Raw genomic sequence first — 20,221 nt, forward strand, 5'->3', positions numbered from 1 at the left:
GTAGTGAACTGACCAGGAAGGCACACAAACTTACGTTACTTACTATGTGGCCTTGAGCAAATGATTTAAATCTAAGCCTCCATTTCCTCACCTGTAAAATGGTGATAATAGTATCTACCTCACAGGATGTATGAAGATGAAAAATGTGTAAGACACTGGGTTGAACATAGAAAAGATACAATAACCGTGCCCGCTTTTCATCAGTACCATTGCTAATTACGATGATCAGGAAAACTGCCGGTTTTCCATGGTTATATGGAATTGATCATAAATATATTGGGAGTGATTAAAGAAAGGGGTGTTCTGGTTAAGGGACCCTGCTGATTGATCAAACATCACTAGAGGATTAATATATGGCAAAATAAAAGGGACTATTCTGAAGATTGCCATGTGCCTTTCCTGTTTCATGAAGATGGACTTAAAAATAATTTCCTGGGCTTCCCTGGTGGCGCAGTGGTTGAGAGTCCGTCTGCCGATGCAGGGGACACGGGTTCGTGCCCCAGTCCGGGGAAATCCCACATGCCGCGGAGCGACTGGGCCCGTGAGCCATGGCCGCTGAGCCTGCGCGTCCGGAGCCTGTGCTCCGCAACGGGAGAGGCCACAACAGTGAGAGGCCCGTGTACCGCAAAAAATAATAATAATAATAATAATAATTTCCTGATACCACCTCATTCATTCAGCATTTTTCTTTCTTTTTCTCTTCCTCTCCCCTGCACCCCTCACTCTTACTGCCAGATAAAATTATAATTTAAGAAAAACCCACCCAGGGACTTCCCTGGCGGTCCAGTGGTTAATACTCTGCGTTTCCAATGCAGGGGGCATGGGTTCGATACCTGGTCGGGGAACTAGGATACCACATGCTGCACAGCCAAAAAAAAAAAAAAAAACCTACTCAGCTACTTGACTTTTTTGGATACTTGTATTCTGGATAAACCCCACTAACCCTATGGAGAGCAGGCTGGTATTGAAGCTCCCGGGGGGTGGAGTTACATGTGACATAGTTCATGGTCATTGGTCTAAGGCTGTGCGTATCAAGGACAGAGATGAATGTAGATTCTCTTGCAAAAAGGGGCATCGAGTGTCATTCACAACAACTTCATGGCTCTTTGGAAGAAGAAGCCACAGACACTAGAGCAGTTTTGTGGTTTTGGACTGACTGTCAGCCACCGGTCAGGAAAACTGCTGGATACTTATTCCTGTAAATGTCTGATTATATTCAGCACAATTGAAATTTTGGGGAAAGAGTCATCATAATTGAAGCTCATGTATGCTAGAGCTTGCTATTCTCCTGTGCCCTCAGAACCATAAAGAAAAATTTTTTTTCAGGCCAAAGCATCTGCCGGTTGGTGGGATGGCATTAGGGGTCAGGAAGGGGTTGGTGATGCTGGGATTACTTCCATGTGAGTCCACACCTGGAGGCCACTTATTTCCCTGCCTTGAATTTTTCAGTTTTCATCTATGAGGTTGCTGCCTTATTCATTCTGAATTTTTATCTTGCTGTCTTTCTCTTTCTTATGTTGTAGCACTTTCTTACCGTTGTGTATATCCCTTTCAATATTTAATTTTTTAAAATGATCCAATGTCTAAAAATATTAGCAGTGAATGTAAAGAGAAAGAGTATGAACCTGTTGTAAGGATGGTCTGACTCCTGAGAAGGGGCACTTTTCCTTCCAGCTGTGCCTCAGACAATCCCTTCAGTGCCCTCCCCATGGTGAACTGTGTTGTTCCAAAGAGGAGTCACCTTCACTCTGGAACCACGGACCTGAGTTAGACAGAACACCTACCGGCCAGTGCTGGTCCACCAGATCTCTGCTCAGTTGGTTCCCCTTTCTATCCCCCAAGTAACAGTCGATCCACCCACCTAATTCCACAACAGAGCTCAACTCTATACCCCATTTGTAAAATGAGGGAGAATATCTACAATACCAGGACTCTTACCACTGCTACATCTGATCCAAAGCAGTGTTTCTCAAACTTTCCATGCATCAGAATCACCTGGAGGGCTTGCCAAAACACAGATTGGCCCAGGTTGGTCTGGGGTGGCCCCAAGAATTTGCTTTTCTAACAAGTACCAAGATGATGCTGATGCTGCTGGTCTGGGGGTCACACTTTGAGAACTACTGCTCTAAAGTAACAACGGTCCCCCTAGTCAATATCAATGCATTTCATGAATATCCCCCACTTCCACCACCACAATGTTAGTTCTACTTTTTTGGATGTTTTGGGTCCGTTAATTAAAAAAAATCCATAAACCCAAATGGCTCTGTGGCCCCCTTGTAAAATCTCTCCCTCCTGGGACCCCTGCCCCCACCGCTTCCCCAGTCGCAGTGATATTAGCAGTGTAAGGAGGCTCTGAACAGGCCTAAGATGGGGAGAAGGCACCAAAACTCTATGCCAGGAACTGGAGAGTCTCTCTCCACCGACGACACTGTAATGTGATTTCCCAGGTTTACGCATGATGATAAATGCCATTACCATATCTAAGTAGAATCTACATATTGGAAAAATGTAGCGATGGTCTACTTACTACTGTAAGTAACTTGGAAGGAACTGCTATCCATCTTGTAGGTCTGATTGAGGTTCTGTGTTACTTGCTCGTTTGCTTTGCGCATTAATTTAGGTGATGCTGCTGTTGTCGTGACTTCATACACCACAACCACACTTCCAGGCCTGGATGGAGACCAGTCAGTTCAGTAAAGCAGTAAGTGATCTGGAAGAGTCTAGATCCTTATGGTTTATTTGCATAAGAAAACAAAATGGCAGGACGAGCCTGGGGACTTTATCTTCAAGGGTCCACTGAAATCCAACCTGTTTCTAAGCTCTAGCTGAAAGCCTGAGGCAGGGCTCGAACACTCAAATGTCTGCAGATGGGTAACATCAATGACTGGAATAGCCAGATGGGGCGGAGTGAATTGAATCCTACAAGTGGGTCAAAGGATATAAGCCACAAGGTAGAGACTGTTGTCACCCAGTCTGCTGGCCCAGGTTACCAGCTATGCTGAATATCCAGTGAAGCCAAAATCCTCAACGTTTCTGTAAACATTCTTCGTTTTTTAATTGGCAGCTACCTTTTTGAAACACTGTGCAAACACACTTAGGGCTGCCCGGTGCCTAACTCCACAGGAATGCATTCCCATGACAGTGTGCAACTCTGTGGCCATGGCTAGCTGACTAACTTTTTTTAATAAAGGCATCATTGCATGCATGACTTTATTTCATTTTTGTATTTCTGACTTCCCTAGATGGCAAACGTATGTCACATCTTTGTTTGCAAAATTCTTGCATGCATAGAATGAACACAAGTCTTTTTCTCACCTTCCTTCTAAGTAGGTACATCTCTAAGGAGTGAGCTACTGTTCTCAGTGTTTCCTTTCACTTGAAGCCCTGGAAATCTGACATTGTCTTCACCTTTACCAAACTGCCCCCACTGGGCATCCCAGATGGTGCCCTTCTAACGGGCTTTTGCTTTTTCACTAACGTTTTGGTATCTGCCATTGGATAAAAATGACCCAGTTATAGCATTCTTACCTGAACTCTGTCACTGTCACCAATTTGAAGCCTGGTAAAATACTGTAACCCTTCCAGAACTGGAAAATAAAGCAAGACAAGTGTCACGGATCAAGGTCCACTGAGAGACGGGTCAACAATTTGAAACAGAGTGAAAAGTGTCTATTTCTTATCACCCTGGGTAAAATGCTCTCCTGTATATTTTGTTAGCACTAGCACTGGCAGGTCTTTGAAGAAGTAATTCCTATCTACCTAGGTCATTCTGGGTTCTCCAGGAAGCAAACACCAGAGTAAATGTGCAAAAAATTTACTTAGGGAAATGCCTCAGGGAAAAAAATGAGAAGGCAGTGGGGAAGGCAGGGAGAGCCATCAGACCCGAGTGAAATTGTACAGGAGGAGAAGCTGGATGAAATCATCCTAGACTGAGCCTGGGAAGGTTCAGTACAGCCTTCAAAGGAGTCCCACGTTTGCTAGACAGACCCGCCCTGCTCATTCACTAGCAGCAGGCAGCCAGCACTGCCATGCGGCAGCAGCCGGGGCCCTCAATCAATTGCATTTCCTGTAGTTGGAAATCTTCGAGGTGCCTTCTTGCGGCTGCCACACTGCCAGATCGGATCCCTCACTTAACATATCACAGCTTTGGTTGAGCCAATGTGGGTTGTTTTTTGGTTTTTGGTTTTTTTGCGGTACGCGAGCCCCTCACTGTTGTGGCCTCTCCCGTTGCGGAGCACAGGCTCTGGACGCGCAGGCTCAGTGGCCATGGCTCATGGGCCCAGCCGCTCCGCGGCATGTGGGATATTCCCGGACCGGGGCACGAACCCATGTCCCCTGCATCGGCAGGCGGACTCTCAACCACTGCACCACCAGGGAAGCCCCGCCAATGTGGTTTTTACTGATGTTTTTACTTCATTTTGTTTCCCTGAATTCCAACCCCACAGGAAATTCAATTTGAATCAAGTCATATTTACAGGGCGGATGCCATGTGCAAAGTGCTGTGTTAAGTATAAGTAGCTGGATGGGTGAGATCCAAAGATTAATATGTAACTCTCCTTTTTTCCTCAAAAGTGTATAATTTAGTGTGTCATGTGTGTGCATGAGGAGGATTCTCATGCTGTGCAGAACTAGTACATGTCGGATATGCAAATCAGATATCCTACAGCTCTTCTGTATCAGAGTTTCATCATGGCGCCCATGAACAATGGTAATATTTGACTGGGTAAGCAGGAGGCTGCTCCTGGCTTGAGGCAGAGGGCTGGCTGCCCAGAGGGTTAAGAGGAGTCATTACCTCAGCCCACCTGTAACAATTTGTACCACACCAGTTGAGAAGCTCTATTCCAAATGAATTGACTCAAGCAAAGCATTTAGGTTTAGATGAATTAATCCAATGTAAAGCCCTTAGAATAATGTCTGGCACACAGTTTACACTGAGAGAATATCCTCTTTTTTTTGCATGAGTAAATTTACATGTGTGTACAGTCTTTTTAATATTCTTTTCATTATGGTTTATCACAGGATATTGAATATAGTTCCCTGTGCTGTACAGTAGGACCTTGTTTATCCATTCTATATATAATAGTTTGCATCTGCTCATCCCAAACTCCCAATCCATCCCTCCCCTTCCCCCACTCCCCCTTGGCAACCACCAGTCTGTTCTCTAGGTCTGTGAGTCTGTTTCTGTTATGTGGAATCTACAATATGACACAAATGAACCTATCTACACGAGTAAATTTAAATCTGCCTTAAGTGTGAATGCCTTGGGACCTCCAGTGTAGAGTGGTGTGGAATCCTCTGTGCCAGACTTGGGGTGGTCTGCACAAAAGATGTTAGGGGTTTCACCCATGTGATGTGTGAAGACGAATAGAAATGCACCATCTTGTGCTTCTAGACCAGGTTCTTGGACCTTTTAGTAGGTTTCTGTGAGCTGATGCTGCCAAATTTTATGTGAATCAATTCTATCCTGGGAGGAAGTTCCACGTATAGGTCAAGATGGTGTCCAATCATCCCCTGAACACTGTCTGATTTGAGCGCTTCTTAATTCGTCATCCCAGAGGTATAGAAATAATTTCAACATTCACATTCATAAATTCTGACAGATTCAAGCAAACGACCCACTGTAAATGCAATAGATTCAGTTCAGCTCAGAGTCTGTTGGTCAAGAGCCTCCTGGGACCAAAACTCACCGCTGTTTCCAAGTCAGTCTTGTAGGACCTATAGAGGGCAGAGGAAGAGTTCTTGAGTTCTTCTTGAAAGCCCACATTGAGTCTGACTGACATTCGCAGGGTAATATCTGCTGAAGAATACAGGGCAATATTTTAAAAATCTCATGTCAGCATTTGAGTACACACAGGACAGAGAAGTGTTTGGTTGAGTTGGTATCAAATAGCCACTCAACAAACAAACATTCAGTGAGCAGTGACTTACCTCCCTGGAGCTGGCAAAAAGGTCCCTTGGGAGGCAGTCCCTTAAGGAGACTGCAGTGATGCCCTGAAGGGGAGCCATCATGCCCTTGACAAGTGAGATTGTGGAGGCACCTTTCCTGAGGCCACTTATAGCCTTTCTCACAGGAGCACCGGATTTCATTTCCAGTAGGTCTGCAGACTGTCATCAACCAGAACAATGAGGAGAGAAAAGGTAGTTACCGCCTTTGTGTTTATAGATGTCAAGTATTTATACTTGTAGAAAACGCTAACTCCACTTCATATTGCCCTTCTGGGAAGTTCAGTAGTACTGCATGAGATTCTCACGATTGCTGTACATGTCACCTTGCTGTTAGGCACGGCCATCTAAAAGATGACAGCTCTGACTATCCCAGGGGCTGCCTACAATGATAAAGTGCTAAACAGATTCCCGGACTAGAGGGTATGGCAGCCAGCCTCCAAGATGGCACCACCCATCCCTGCCTCACACCCTTTTATAACTCCCTCTCACGTTGTACTAGGGTTGGTCTGTGTGACCAAGAGAATATAGAAAGAAGTGGTGGTGCATCACTTCTGAGATTAGGTTATAAAAGACACTGTGGCTTTCCTCTTGGTTATGCTCTCTCTCTCTCTCTCTCTCTCTCTCTCTCTCTCTGATCACTTGCTCTGGGGGAAGCCAGCTGCATTGCATGAAGACATGTCATAGAGAGGCCCACGTGATTAGGAACTGAGGTCTCTAGCCAATAGCCAGTGAGGACCTGAGGGCTGCCAACAACCGCAGGCGTGAGCCTGAAAGTGGGTTTTCCAGGCTCAGTTGAGCCTTCAGATGATTGCAACTCTGGCTGACGGCTTGACTACCACCTCATGAGAGACCCCAGAGCCAGTGCCATCCAGCTAAGCTCTTCCTGGATTTTTGGCCCTCAGAAACTGTGTGACGTAATAAACATTTGTAGCTTTTGTTTGGTTTGTTTTGGGGTTTTTTTGGGGACCATTCTGTGCGGCTTGTGGGATCTTTGTTTCCCAACCTGGGATCAAATCCGGGCCCTCGGCGGTGAAAGCGCAGAGTCCTAACCACTGGATCGCCAGGGAATTCCGAGTTTGTTTTTTTTTTTTGGCGGTACGCGGGCCTCTCACTGTTGTGGCCTCTCCCGTTGCGGAGCACAGGCTCCGGACGCGCAGGCTCAGCGGCCATGGCTCATGGGCCCAGCCGCTCCGCGGCATGTGGGATCTTCCCGGACTGGGGCACGAACCCATGTCCCCTGCATCGGCAGGCGGACTCTCAACCACTGCGCCACCAGGGAAGCTCCGAGTTTGTTGTTTTAAGATGCTAAGTTTGGGGGTAATTTATTACGCAGCAATAGATAGCAAATATAGAGTATAAGTAAAAATTCTAAACTTGTGCCTTTTACATGTCAAGTCAAATGTGAACAGCCCAAACAGACTCCAATCCCATTAAAAACTGACACTGAAAAATGCTCTGAAAACAGAGGGGTTGGAATTTATGTCTAAAACTGGACTAAAGCCACATCACTGTGAGCTGTTTGTTCTGCAGGTGGGCATCTAGGCAAAGGCCCACAGAGTGACCACCCAAAGGAAAGCCGTCAAATAATTGTTCCTGAAATAGGAGGGACAACCAAGTCCCCTGGAATCCTTGGACTCCGCTCCCGTCCTGTGCTCCAGCAGCGGGAGGGGGTGAAGCAGAATCAGAAGGAAAGGAGGAAGTCAAGGCTGCTAGTCAGTGTGGTGAACATTGGCCGGGGATAATTCGAAGGGAGCCAACAAGATCCCCTTTGTCAAAATCTCTCTCCCGCTGCAGTGAAAAGCATTTTTTTGGTTGTATTATCTTTGTTGTTGTTGTTTTTCATTTACTTATTTTTGAGATGGATGTGGAGGTGATATTCGCAGAACTTTTGACTCCATGTAAAATACAAACGTGCCTTAAGAGGATGGCAGAAGCGACCACCCCTGGACCACCTACCGCATTTAGGGCTTGACACACATTGGTCAAAAAAATCCTCAGTTTTCGGGCTTCCCTGGTGGCGCAGTCGTTGAGAGTCCGCCTGCCGATGCAGGGCACACGGGTTCGTGCCCCAGTCCGAGAAGATTCCACATGCCGCGGAGCGGCTGGGCCCGTGAGCCATGGCTGCTGAGTCTGCACATCCGGAGCCTGTGCTCCGCAATGGGAGAGGCCACAGCAGTGAGAGGCCCGCGTACCGAAAAACAAACAAACAAACAAAAAAATCTTCAGTTTTGTGTACTATGATTAAAAATGCCTTTCAGATAACTAATAAGAACGTACTGAATAGCACAGGAAACTCTATTCACTGCTTTGTAATGACTGATATGGGAATAGAATCTAAAAAAAGAGTGGATATATGTGTATGTATAACTGACTCACTTTGCTGTACAGCGGAAACTAACATTGCAAATCAACTATACTCCAATTCAAAAAAATTGATTAAAAAACATGCCTTTCTTGAAAGGATCATAAGGTAAGCTGTTGGAAGAGTGGGTGGGGGAGGCACAGGAAGAGGGGAACGGAGAAAATTTGGGGTGCTTAGATATGAGTATCATGGTCAGTAAGTCTAATCTTCCTCACCCAGCCATCCCATTACCTCCTCTCTGAGGTCAACTCTCCCCGGGCTACCCGCCTCCACACCCCACATCTCCCTCTAACAGGAAGGGGCTCAGAGCAACGTTTCTCCTGATTGGCCCAATCCTCCTATTTCAAGCAATGGGTCTTTTACTCACCTGTTGTCACCTCGATGCTCAAAATGTTGGTAGCTGGGTCAGTGTCATCCCCTTGAACTGGAAAACTGAGGCTTTTCAAGTAAGCTTTGCTAGGCCCCAGGAAGGAGGCATCTTCAAAACTGACCTCAACATCAACAGTGAACTCTTGGGCTGCAGGACTGCTCATGGCAACTGGAACTAAAGCATATGAAGGCTGTGAGAACTCACTGTGGCGGGCAGAGAGAGAACATGATGGACCTTTCAGCGCTTAAAGCCAATGACGTTTTAATTAGGTGGTTGGGTTGAACAGACGCACACTACTATATATAAGATAGATAACCAACAAGGACCTACTGTGGAGCACAGGGAACTCTGCTCAGTGTTCTGTGATAACCTATAGGGGAAAAGAATCTGAAAAAGAATAGATATATGTACATGTATAACTGAATCCCTTTGCTGTACACCTGAAACTAACACAGCATTGTAAATCAACGACTCCAATATAAAATAAAAAGCAGAAGTTTCTTGGGAATCCCCTGGGGTCCAGTGGTTAGGGCTCCACACTTCCACTGCAGGGGGCATGGGTTCGATGCCTGGTCGGGGAACTAAGATCCCACACACTGTGTGGTGCAGTTAAATTAATTAATTAATTAATTAAAATTTTTAAAAAAGCTAATGACGGGGACATGTGGATGCCGGACACATCAGCCTTTAAGAATTTCTAGGGCTTCCCTGGTGGCGCAGTGGTTGAGAATCTGCCTGCTAATGCAGGGGACATGGGTTCGAGCCCTGGTCTGGGAAGATCCCACATGCCACGGAGCAACTAGACCCGTGAGCCACAACTACTGAGCCTGCGCGTCTGGAGCCTGTGCTCCGCAACAAGAGAGGCCGCGACAGTGAGAGGCCCTCGCACTGCGATGAGGAGTGGCCCCCGCTTGCCACAACTAGAGAAAGCCCTCACACAGAAACGAAGACCCAACACAGCCAAAAATAAATAAATAAAAACAAATGTGGGATTAAAAAAAAAAAAAAAGAATTTCTAATGAACTTTTTTAGAGAAAAAGAAGTTTGTTTACTGATCACCACCAAGCCCTCCCTTCATGATTCTTCCTCTCTACAACTCTGCTATATTAGAGGAGAAAGGAAAGAGATCTAGCTTGTATCAGTGCTGTGGTCTCTGGCCATTTGAGAGCTTCACGGGCCAAGCTGAGGACTTGTCCATCCTCTCCATTCCCACAACCTCCTTGGTGTCCAAGGCCAAGGGTGACTGTGTGGAAAATGGACTCAAATGGGACACGAATAGAAGCAGGGAGACCCAGCAGGGAGGCTCGGCAACCGTCTAGACAATAAAAGCCACAGTCCTGACTCACCAGCATGAGTCAGTATGTTTCTGACACCATTCAATGGTCATGCATGTGTTTTGAGAGCTGAAGGATGCACGCACGGCTTGAAGACCTCTGGGAAAAGTCATGTAGTTAATTCCCTTTGTTCTTAGCCTGTGTGATCAGCATGGGGTCTTTGTTCTTACTCTGTATCTCTGGTGTTCAGCACATGCTAGGTACTCAACAAAAGCAAAATTGGCAAACTGGAAATTAAAATAAAAGAGATCTTCAGCAATTCATTGTTCTTCCAAATCGTCTCAAGACTGGTTGCCTGCCTGGCTGGCATTCTAGATGAGTCTGCTTCCCAATCCAGGCAAGCCAGACAATAGATCTATTGGAATGTTCCTGCATAATTACCACTATTACATCATGTCTGGGCTGTTGGTTGTAAGTTCTCAAGGGCAGGAACTGTTTCTTTCACTTCTCATGGCCTTACCCACTCCATCTGGCATGGAGCCCAGCACATAATAAATTCATGTCCAATCAATTCTTGATAAAACTGCGATTTCTGAGTTGAGTCACAGATTCACCTTTCTGTCATGGCCAGAATCTTTGGCTCACTCCTGGTTGAAATATATAACTGGAACAGAAGCCATGGGCGTGGTTAGTAGCTAATGAAGAACCTTCAAAAAATAGGAGAATTTTTAATACTGATGCCTTGAGAAGACAAGTTGTGGCTTATTTTATCTTGTCAGTCAAATAAGGAAGAGATTAGTGAATACTTGCAAGACTTTTACTTTAAAATATAAGTAAAATCTGGAAGTACGATACATATATATATGTATGTATATATATATAAAACCATAACATTAAAATTCTATGTCTGTTTTCTAAAAAGACAAAGAATTTCCCCCATAATATCACAAGATTTGTTTTAAATATTCCAAGGATTATTTATGAGAAACACTAAAATGGAGTAAGTTTACTATGGGAAACTCCAACTGATAAATGTTTATTGTAGAAAATGGTCCACTTACAGCTGTCAACTATGTTTGTCTAGGAGTTTGGTTTTACTTATCAACCTTGTTGAGAATTATTTCATTTTGGCATCCTTCAACTTGCTGTAATTAACTCAAACTGTAACAAATGTCTGTGCACATTTTCTTAAAATTAGGAATGCATTTTACGGTATGTTTCCTCCTTATAAAAATGTATTTATAAGTAGAACACCATGACTTTTAAAACCCAGTGCGGAATCTCAGTTGGTCACGATATTATGGCATTGCTTGAAATTTCCTGTTTTCTTTCTGATTTGCAAATGGTTCTGTGATGCAAACAAGCTTCCTGGAAGGACTGCTAATCTTAATCGGAGTGATCCTAATCCTAGACATAGTATGTGGCCTGCTGGGAACATTTGCAAGGAGGGCGGCTGCATGATATTTATTTATAAGCTCTGTTTTAGAGCACATTCTTTTTCCTGAAAAGTAATGCAGCAATGTTTATAACCTCCAGAGGATTCAGAAGCTCCAGGATCCCCTTTGCTGTGGTCAGTCTACTCTCCTCCCAGGAATGAATGTAAACAGGATTTCCTGGACGGTAGCTGCTTTTGAGATGAGTGAGTTCAGTAACAATCCTGTATCACCCACTCCATCACCTGCATTATTGCCTCCCAGGGTCTGATCTCAGCATGATTTCAATGCCTGTCTGAGGGTCGTTAGTATCACCCATGCCTGAGCCCACCTCTCTCTGCTCTTTACAGAAGTAATTGGAGAACGATCATGTGCCTGAAAAGCACATGGTGCGTCCTGGATGTCATCATTCCCCACTGAAGCCAAGTGGGGAGATCCTACAAGGAGCTGAGCCAAAAGCTTAAAATACCACTAAGAGGACAGTTCCTGTGACTTTAGCGAGTTCTAGTCTATGGCACTTGTGCAAATATTCATTGAAGCACCAGCCTCTAAGACCCCCTTCCCCTCAGCCACCTTTTATGTTCTTGACAACTTCTAAGGGAGTTTCAGAATAACCCTCAGCCTGAGCATCAGTTCTCCATAAAGACTGATAAGGATGGGGAACATTTAACAGAGAAAGAAATGTCTTCTTGAAAATGGTCAATTCTTCCAAACAGGCTCAAAAACACCATAGTAACTCAGGAGGCTACAGGCTTGCCCTTGGAAATCATCTATTCCCGTGGTCCCCACTCCTGACTGATGATTATCCACACGTAGGGATTCTACACACACAGATATTGTGGAGCCTCAACCCAGGTGAGTCAAAGTAGAATCTTTATAAGTTAGTCCCAGAAATCTCTGCTTTTAGGCATGAGAAAAATGATTCCCCCAAAGAGTAAATGACTTGCCCCAGTTTCTGCTGCTTGTTGGTGGTGTCCACAGGCCCAGAACTTGGATCTCTGGACTTCTAGAATGGGGTTCTTTTCATTACCTCACTCTGACAGTGTGACTGGTAGAATCATTTCTCCCTGAATGGTGCCATGTGTTCCTCAGGAAAAGAGAATAAAGGATGTTTTGGAGGTGGGGTGGGCGTGCAGTAATTAATAACTTGAAAGATAGAGATAGCTTGGCTGGACCTACCAGTGACCATTGGCTTGGCCCTGAACCCAAAGCATCATGATGTTATGGGCAAGCAGAACACAGAAACACCACTGGGCCTCCAGTCCCTTTAATGCCCAGGGAGAGCATCTGAGTTTAAGGGAAGAAGCCCAGATGCTCAGGATTAGTATGACTTGTGTAGGGTGGGGTCAGGGGCCCAAGATTTGGGGTCGAAAGGCCACGCCCTGTCCACCTCACCTCCTCCAAACCTGAGGACTTCAGAGCTTCGGAAAGTGATGCTGGTGGGCTTGCCCCAGGCTACAAGGGACCCAGGAGGAACAGGAAGGTTCCTCCCACTCTATGTAAGTGTGTATTTTAGAGGCCCTTCCATGCTTCTCTGCTGCCTCTGGACCACCTGATTCCAGACAGTTCAGTGTGTTCTCTTTGCCTCGGGCTCCTTCGCCCTGGTGGTGTTTGTCTGAGTTCTTCTGACTCACTGATGCCCCAGTGGAAGGTAGCACATTCCAGGGGTCATCAGTGTCACAGACGCAGGCCAACCCTGGCCTGGGAGGCACAAACCAACCAGGATTTCCCCTCTCCTTTCTCATTAATCACTGCCCGCCACACAGCACTTATCTTAAAGAGACATTTCTGGAAAGTTGGCCACAAACTGTGACAAGCAGTTCTGGGTCTTCCTCACAGCTGTTTAAGCAAACAAGACTTTTTTTTTTTTTTTTGCAGTACGCGGGCCTCTCACTGTTGTGGCCTCTCCTGTTGCAGAGCACAGGCTCCGGATGTGCAGGCCCAGCAGCCATGGCTTACAGGCCCAGCCGCTCCGCGGCATGTGGGATCTTCCCGGACCGGGGCACGAACCCGTGTCCCCTGCATCGGCAGGCGGACTCTCAACCACTGCGCCACCAGGGAAGCCCAAACAAGACTATTTTTGCCTGGCCACTCTACTGGTAATTACAGCTTCTCAGAAGTCGGGGCCTAAGTCAATGTATAAATGAATCTCTCACCTGCAAGAGAGTGAAGGCTGCTGACATCACTCAGGAGAAATGAGGTTTGTGTGGTTTTCTCTTGACCAAAGGGGCCCATGCATCTTTATCAGTGAAGATTTGCCTCTCGTTTCTCCCCCTTAATCCTGTAGCAGGTAAATATTAAAAGCTACCTGCTCTGCCTTTTTCTTGACATGTTCTCGTAGGTACCAATTTGGCAGCATCATCTGGATCTGCTGTACCTTTGTCAGGAGAGAGTCAAAGATCCTGTTCTCCCTTTAGGTTTTGAAAGGTTTGTTCACACAGAGGACAACTGCCAGAATCCCAGGCTATGGTCTGGGGGGCAGGCATGGATGGGGGAGAGGGAGGGCAGCACTGTGGCACAAAACAATGGGCTGTGAGGCCTGGAGAAAAGAATCAATCCTACCAGCTCATCACACACCCAAATCATCAAAGTCAGCCCCATGTACAGTGATGATAGCGCCCCTCACTCAACAAAGCTGCTCCGAGAATCACAGCTGCGTAAACTTCCTCTAAATGTGGTTAGAGAGAACGCAGTTTCCTTCTGCAATATATGCAGAAGAAAAAGCCCCGGACCATCAATAATCTCCTCGTATTCCCTCTGCCTGGAGCTCCCTCCTCCCTCCCTTCGTCTGTCCCATTTCTGCTCCTTCTTTCATGCCTCAACCTCAATCAATTCTTTCCTGGTCACTCTCTCAGCCTATGTGTGCTCAGTGACCTGAGGACACAGAATCAAGGCATCATGAAGTTGTTGGAGTATTTTCAAGATCATCTTGGGTAACCACTCATCAGATGCCGTGATGCCCCCTATAAACACTCCTGCTAGGTGCTTATTCTGATTGGCTTAAAACCTTGCATGCCATGAAACTCACCATATAACTCACTCATCCATATAAGATGGTCCAACCCACCTTAAGTTAGTTCTGTTAGAAACTTACATTTAGCCCAGACCTATCTCTCTGTAGCTCCTACCATTTTCTAGGCAGTAGCTTTGCCTTTTTCAGGCTCCCGATATGGGATGACTCTGCTCTTGATATTACAAACTTTGAATTTAACTTATGGTGCGTGCATATCTTATCCTTAGAACCAGATTAAAAGTGGATAGCAGCAGTCAGCATGTTTTATGTTCTTTGTACCCAACAGGTGCTTAATAAATGTATACTAATTAAATATTAAAAACACTTCTTGGCTAAAAAAAAAAAAGAAAAAATCATGGCACGGAATCTCACAGGCAAGATCCAGAAAGTCATGTTGAAAACTCTGACTCTTAACTATGAGCTAGGACTTGGAGCCTAGGGAGCTGGGGTAAATGCCCTCTCACCTGGGAGGCTACTGAACCCCTGTGAGCCACGCTTTGCTCATCTGTACATTAGGAGCACTATTTTCTCTGCAGAATTTGTTGTTAAGGAGTTGGGGTACGAAGACCCCTAGCAAATTGCCTGGCATATAATAGCCATTCTGAAACAGCGTGTAGAAATAATAATACTGATCATAATAAGTGTAAAGATGATCATCTATGAAGCCATCTGCTGGTAGGTCAACTAAACCTAATTCTCTTCCAATCAGGTCTCACTTTTGAGATAGGTAAGCAAAAAAAAAAAAAAAAAAAAAAAAAAACCCACCAGGCAGAGAGCACCAGCCTTCTCTTCTTACTTTGCCACCACTACTGCCTGCTCAGAGCACGAAATGCCACAAGTTATCATAAGAAAGATTAAAGCCAGGAAAATCCCCAAATCTGTTTCTCAACCTGGAGAATGCACAGCATTTCCTGAACACAGATCAAGAGACAGCACACCCAGCCGGGCTGCAGGTCTGCGGAAAGGTCAGGATTTCCGAGCTGGCAGCTGGCAACCCAATCTGGTAGGAACCTTGTCCTCACTGAATCTGTGAAGATGTAAGTGCCTCCAGCTCGGGCTTAGGACATCCTGGGTCTCCCTTTCTCCTTCCAGCCATTCCTTTTGAAACCAAAGAAGAACCAGTGGGGACTCTTCAGCCCAGGACCCAAGACACATTCCCAGTTAAGCTCAGAAATCTGACACGGGGAACTTCATAATTGATGCTGAGGACACATTTGCGTTACTTCCAACCTAAGAAGCCTCTTTTTAGAAAAAGAAACTTTAAAATCAGTCCATCCCGGCACTTTATTTATTTTTGGCCGCACCATGCAGCATGCAGGATCTTAATTCCCCAACCAGGGATCGAACCCGTGCCCCCTGCAGTGGAAGCATGGAGCCTTAACCACTGGACCCCCAGGGAATTCCCAAGAAACTTCTGCTTTCAGTCCCCTGTGAAGATTGCCCTTAAGACTAAATTTCCTGCTGACTGTTGTACTTCCAAAATAAGATTTTCATTCCAGCTCTGGCTTCTACTTGTGGCCTCCACCTCCCCAGTCACCCGGGTCTGTGCACTCCCAAGTATCATATAGATCATCCCTCCCTGTCACCCCCATGTCAAGTCTGTCCCCAAGTCCTTTTGACCCAATTCTCCAAATGTCTCTCACAAGCGTTCGCCACGTTCCTTTCCTAACGTCATTCCAGGTACCAGGGCCCATGACGGTCCACACTGCTGAGCATCCTTGCTGGTCTCCCAGCACTAACCTCTTCATCTAATTCCTTCAACCATAACCATCTGGCAAGTTTTCACTTCAGATGGCTTCCACCAATGCCTTCTCTGTGCCAGCCTCTCGGCTGGCCTAGAATCCACTTCCTGGTGGAATCAGGACAGAATTCTGGAGGCTTTGACGGATGCTTATTTCCCTCTGCTCCCCAGTAGCCACTAACAAGCAGGGTCATACTCTTCTTGCCTCTGGCCTCCGAGTTTTTGGTGAAGGTTTCTCTGCTCCCACAGAGTTTTGAGATAGTTTTCCTAAAATGCTAATATTGTGGCATCCAACCTCCTGCCTTCAGTAGTTCTACAAAACCTTCTCTGTACCAGGTATATTTCAGGTTCTGTCAAATGCAATATTTTTATAAATCAGTCAATTAAATTTGTTTTTAATTTTAAAAACCATTAAAACAAACAAAAACCTCAAATACCCCCCCCCAGATAACTATATTAACATTTAAAAAATAAGTACATAATATTATTTAATCCTCTCAACAACCCTGTACAGTAAAAATATATTTGTATATTTGTATGTATGTATATATATGTGTGTGTGTTTGGATGTGTGTGATATATTTGTGAGACATAATATGTGGTAGAGGAAGAAGTCCATAGCTCTGAGAATACATGTGAGTATTGATCCTACCTTTAAAGGATCAAACTTTAAAGCTCTAAAGAGTTGGTCCAGTGCCTCAAAAGGAAATTCCTTTTGAGAATTCTCTTTCTCTTGGAGACTTTGTTTGCCCCTTTCTGGCATGAAGGCTCCAGAACACAGACACTTTTGTGTGGCATCTGCTGAATGTAACCTTCCTATTGCTTTCCTAGTTTTCCTGGAGAGCGATGCTCTTAACTGCAACTTATATTCTGAGTATCTGCAGCCCAGTGCCTGGGCCTTTCCATGACCAGTTCTTACTTCAGTAATTTTGTACAAGTACCAAGTCCAATCCGTCTTCTTCAGATGATGGGTTGAGTCACTAACACTTCCAAAATGACCCTAGAGGCCCAAACCATGTATAAAAAATGGAAAACATGTTTTCATCGTGATTTATCATCATCGTGACTGTTTTTAATGAAAGCACGTCTGGAAAAATTTTGGAATGTCAAATCCAAAGGAGTGGAAGGAGTGGAAGTGGTTTCCTCTCTGAGGGCTAACCTCTCATGCTGCCACCAAGTATCACAAATAGCTAGGCCCGGAAGTGCAGAGAGATGTTACTTTTCCAGGTGTAGGGTCACCGGCTGGTTCCGAGGCAGGTGGCAGCCTGGGCCCTAGAAGAAGCTGGCAGAACCTGGAGCTGGAACTTAACTCAAGTGGTTTGATTTTAAGAAGAAAAGTCTTTCAAAACATTGAGTGGGGACATCTGTGGTCCTGTTCCTGTCATGGGGGTGGGAGGGTTCAAGGGGTTGTCGGGAGCGGGGTGGGTAGAAGTGATAATGCTTGTTTTAAAGCACAGGAAGTACAAAGTACAGTCTGTGCTGTAGATCACTTTAGGGGAGGAGAGGAGGGCGAGTGAGGATCCCATAGGGATATAAAACAGGGTTAAAATAGAAAAAAAAAGGGAAGGAAGGGAGGGAGAGAGGACCAATGGTATGAACTTCCGGCGAGCGTTTCAAGAGCTTAATACAATATGGTTGAATTCTCATTTCACACACAGGGCAGCAGGCGGATCTTGTTATGGCCCTGTAAGGGGCTCTACGGGACGCCTTTATCCTGCCCTCGGGGCAAGCCTGCTCCCTCTGGCAGCCTAAAGTCTCTTTTAGACCACCAGACTGAACAGAGCAAGTCCCAACATGCCTGGAAAAGGATTCAGTCCCAGTGTTACAAGTGAAGAAGTTTCTAGATGGTTGGTCCAGCCACGAAGCCAGCAGACTCTTAGCAAAAAGGAACATATCCTCTGAACTAACACAGGGGCAGCTATGACAGAGACATGCCTTCTCTTTATTTGTTCACTCAACTGTTGGGACACTGGGCTACATGCCAGGTTGCAGAGAGGAAGAGGGTTCAAGGGAGCTCATGTCTCCTGGGAGTGGCAAACAGGAAGCAAAAGAATTACAATGCATTGGGATAAATGTTGGGCTATGAGAATGTATTGTGGGTAATGGGAACCCAGGAAAACAGCCCCTCCCTATCTGGGGAATTGATGGAAGACCTTCCAGGGCAGGAGCCTATGTGAATGAGTCCCCCAGACAAGCAAAGGGGGGTGGTGGGTGGGATACTGACTCTGTGAAAAGCAGCAGAAGGAGAGTGAGTGGGCAAAGCACATAGGGTCCAGTGAGCGGATAATCAGATTTTATCTCCAAAGCAATGGGCAGCCCTTGAAGGATTTTCTGCAGGGAAATGAGAAAATCAGGTTGATGCTTTTGCAAGGTTGCTGTGGTGGGAGGAGCTGTCCTTGGAAAATGCAGCCTCCAGATGTACCCACCTGCTCAGGGTCCCACACGAGGGAGGGGACACTGACCATCACCATGCAGGTGTTCACAGTTCTCACCTGCCCCCAGCCCTCCAAATGGCAGAGCCCTGTGTTTTCCAGACAGCTTCTTGGGAATTCAGTGGGAAACTGGAGTGGCAGGCAGAAAAGGACTTGGGTCTAGCGATTCAATTGATCCACAAAATAAAGTGCTGAGCGAGAGGAGATGCGGTTAAAAGAAAAAAAAGAAAAAGAAAAAGAAAAAAGGCAAGGCTGCTGGGTTGAGAAGAGAGAAGTAGGCTTTTTGGTGGTGGCGGAGGGCAGCTGAAGGAAGGGGCCTCGGGGAAATCTTCAGGCTCTGAGGAGAGGTGATGGGAGAGGACACGAGCCTTGAATGTGCTGATAAGACCCTTTTAATGTCATTTGATAGAGAATGGAGTTCCTTTGCAGTTACTTCTAGAAATTGAACACTGAGGCGCTCAGAGACTGAATTACGTGGATCCCAGTGTTTCAAAAAGTAACAACAAATGTGATTTGATGGAATTTACTAGAAAAATGGCCAAGCAAAGGGTTACATACCGGCTCGTTTTTGCCTTACTGGGTGCTCCCCTGCTAGTTCATGTTCACGGAGAAGCTGAAAGAACATTTTAGAAAATAGTCAGTGAGTGTTAGAGACGTCTTTTCACAGTGGTTCTCTGTTCACGTGCCCCGGGATGTTCAAGCTGAGGGTAGGGCTGCAGATGCTGGGTCAGCACCTTGTGCCCCGGGGATGGCGGGCAACCGGCGATTGAAGGGTCGGGGAAATGAAATGGATTCGTCTCTGTGGTATGATCTGGGCATCGACTTTTTATAGACCAGTCTCTAGATGCAGGAGCGGAAGAAATCAGCCTATCTGAGTTTCTCAGAGTTCCTGCAGCTTGAGGCCTGTCAAGAAATATAAATGAAGCTGTCCTCCACTGTACTGAGACTTGAACCCTGAGTCATTCGCATGACCTTTTAGACGAGTCTCACGACCTCTCCTCCACACTCAGCCTGTCCCCACCCCAATATTTCTGCAGCATTAGGGCTGTTTAGATTGTGCATGCTTAGAAATTATTTTCTCCTCCTCTGGCCCTTTTTCTCCTAGATGGTTGCCTTCTGAGGCAGGGACTTTGAGAGCCAGGTCTAGAGCCAGAATGCCTGGGTACAGGCCCTTACTAGCTACGTGACCTTGAGGAAGTTACTCGTCCTCTCCGAGCCTCAGTTTTCTTTTCTGTAAAATGGAATAATAATAGTGCCAACCTCATAGAATTGTTATGAGAAATAAGCCAACCGCAACGTGGAACATAGTAAGCTCTTAATAAATGTTAGTTAGATCATATAGTACAATAACTAAGCATAAGGACTCTGCAGAAATTGAATTCAAATTCTAACTCTGCCATAAAATGGCTGTGTGACCTTGGGCAAGTTACTTAACCTCTCATTGCCTCAGTACTCACCTAAAGTAGAGCGATAAAAATAGCTTACCTCATGAGGTTGTTGTGAGGATCAAATGATTAATCAATGTGAAACACTAGAATAGTTTTGATGACAGAGTAAGTGCTATTCTGGGACAGGGCATCATGCTGTTCTGGGGGCACCATTCACATGGACCCCCCCCCTATTTGCATACTGCCACTTGCTTCATCTCCA

General features: G+C 45.7%; 1 protein-coding gene across 7 annotated transcripts in view; it reads right to left on the reverse strand.

Moving 5' to 3' along the window:
- The window catches only part of ADGRF5 (adhesion G protein-coupled receptor F5), a 112,512-nt gene that overhangs the window by 29,013 nt on the left and 63,278 nt on the right, over positions 1-20,221 (reverse strand). For 3 of the 7 annotated variants that reach the window (XM_081245843.1, XM_081245842.1, XM_081245845.1), the window contains exons 3-9: positions 19,130-19,184; positions 8,676-8,852; positions 7,903-8,091; positions 5,929-6,105; positions 5,688-5,797; positions 3,529-3,587; positions 2,528-2,670 (exon numbers count right to left, since the gene is read on the reverse strand). In XM_081245843.1, the coding sequence (XP_081101969.1) occupies positions 2,528-2,670; positions 3,529-3,587; positions 5,688-5,797; positions 5,929-6,105; positions 7,903-8,091; positions 8,676-8,852; positions 19,130-19,184 (910 nt within the window). The remainder of the gene's footprint in view (positions 1-2,527; positions 2,671-3,528; positions 3,588-5,687; positions 5,798-5,928; positions 6,106-7,902; positions 8,092-8,675; positions 8,853-19,129; positions 19,185-20,221) is intronic. The other 4 variants (XM_081245846.1, XM_081245848.1, XM_081245844.1 and 1 more) reach the window with 3 other exon arrangements.

This window comes from Mesoplodon bidens (genome assembly GCF_964165515.1).
Source record: "Mesoplodon bidens genome assembly, chromosome: 10".
Classification (NCBI taxonomy): domain Eukaryota; kingdom Metazoa; phylum Chordata; class Mammalia; order Artiodactyla; family Ziphiidae; genus Mesoplodon; species Mesoplodon bidens.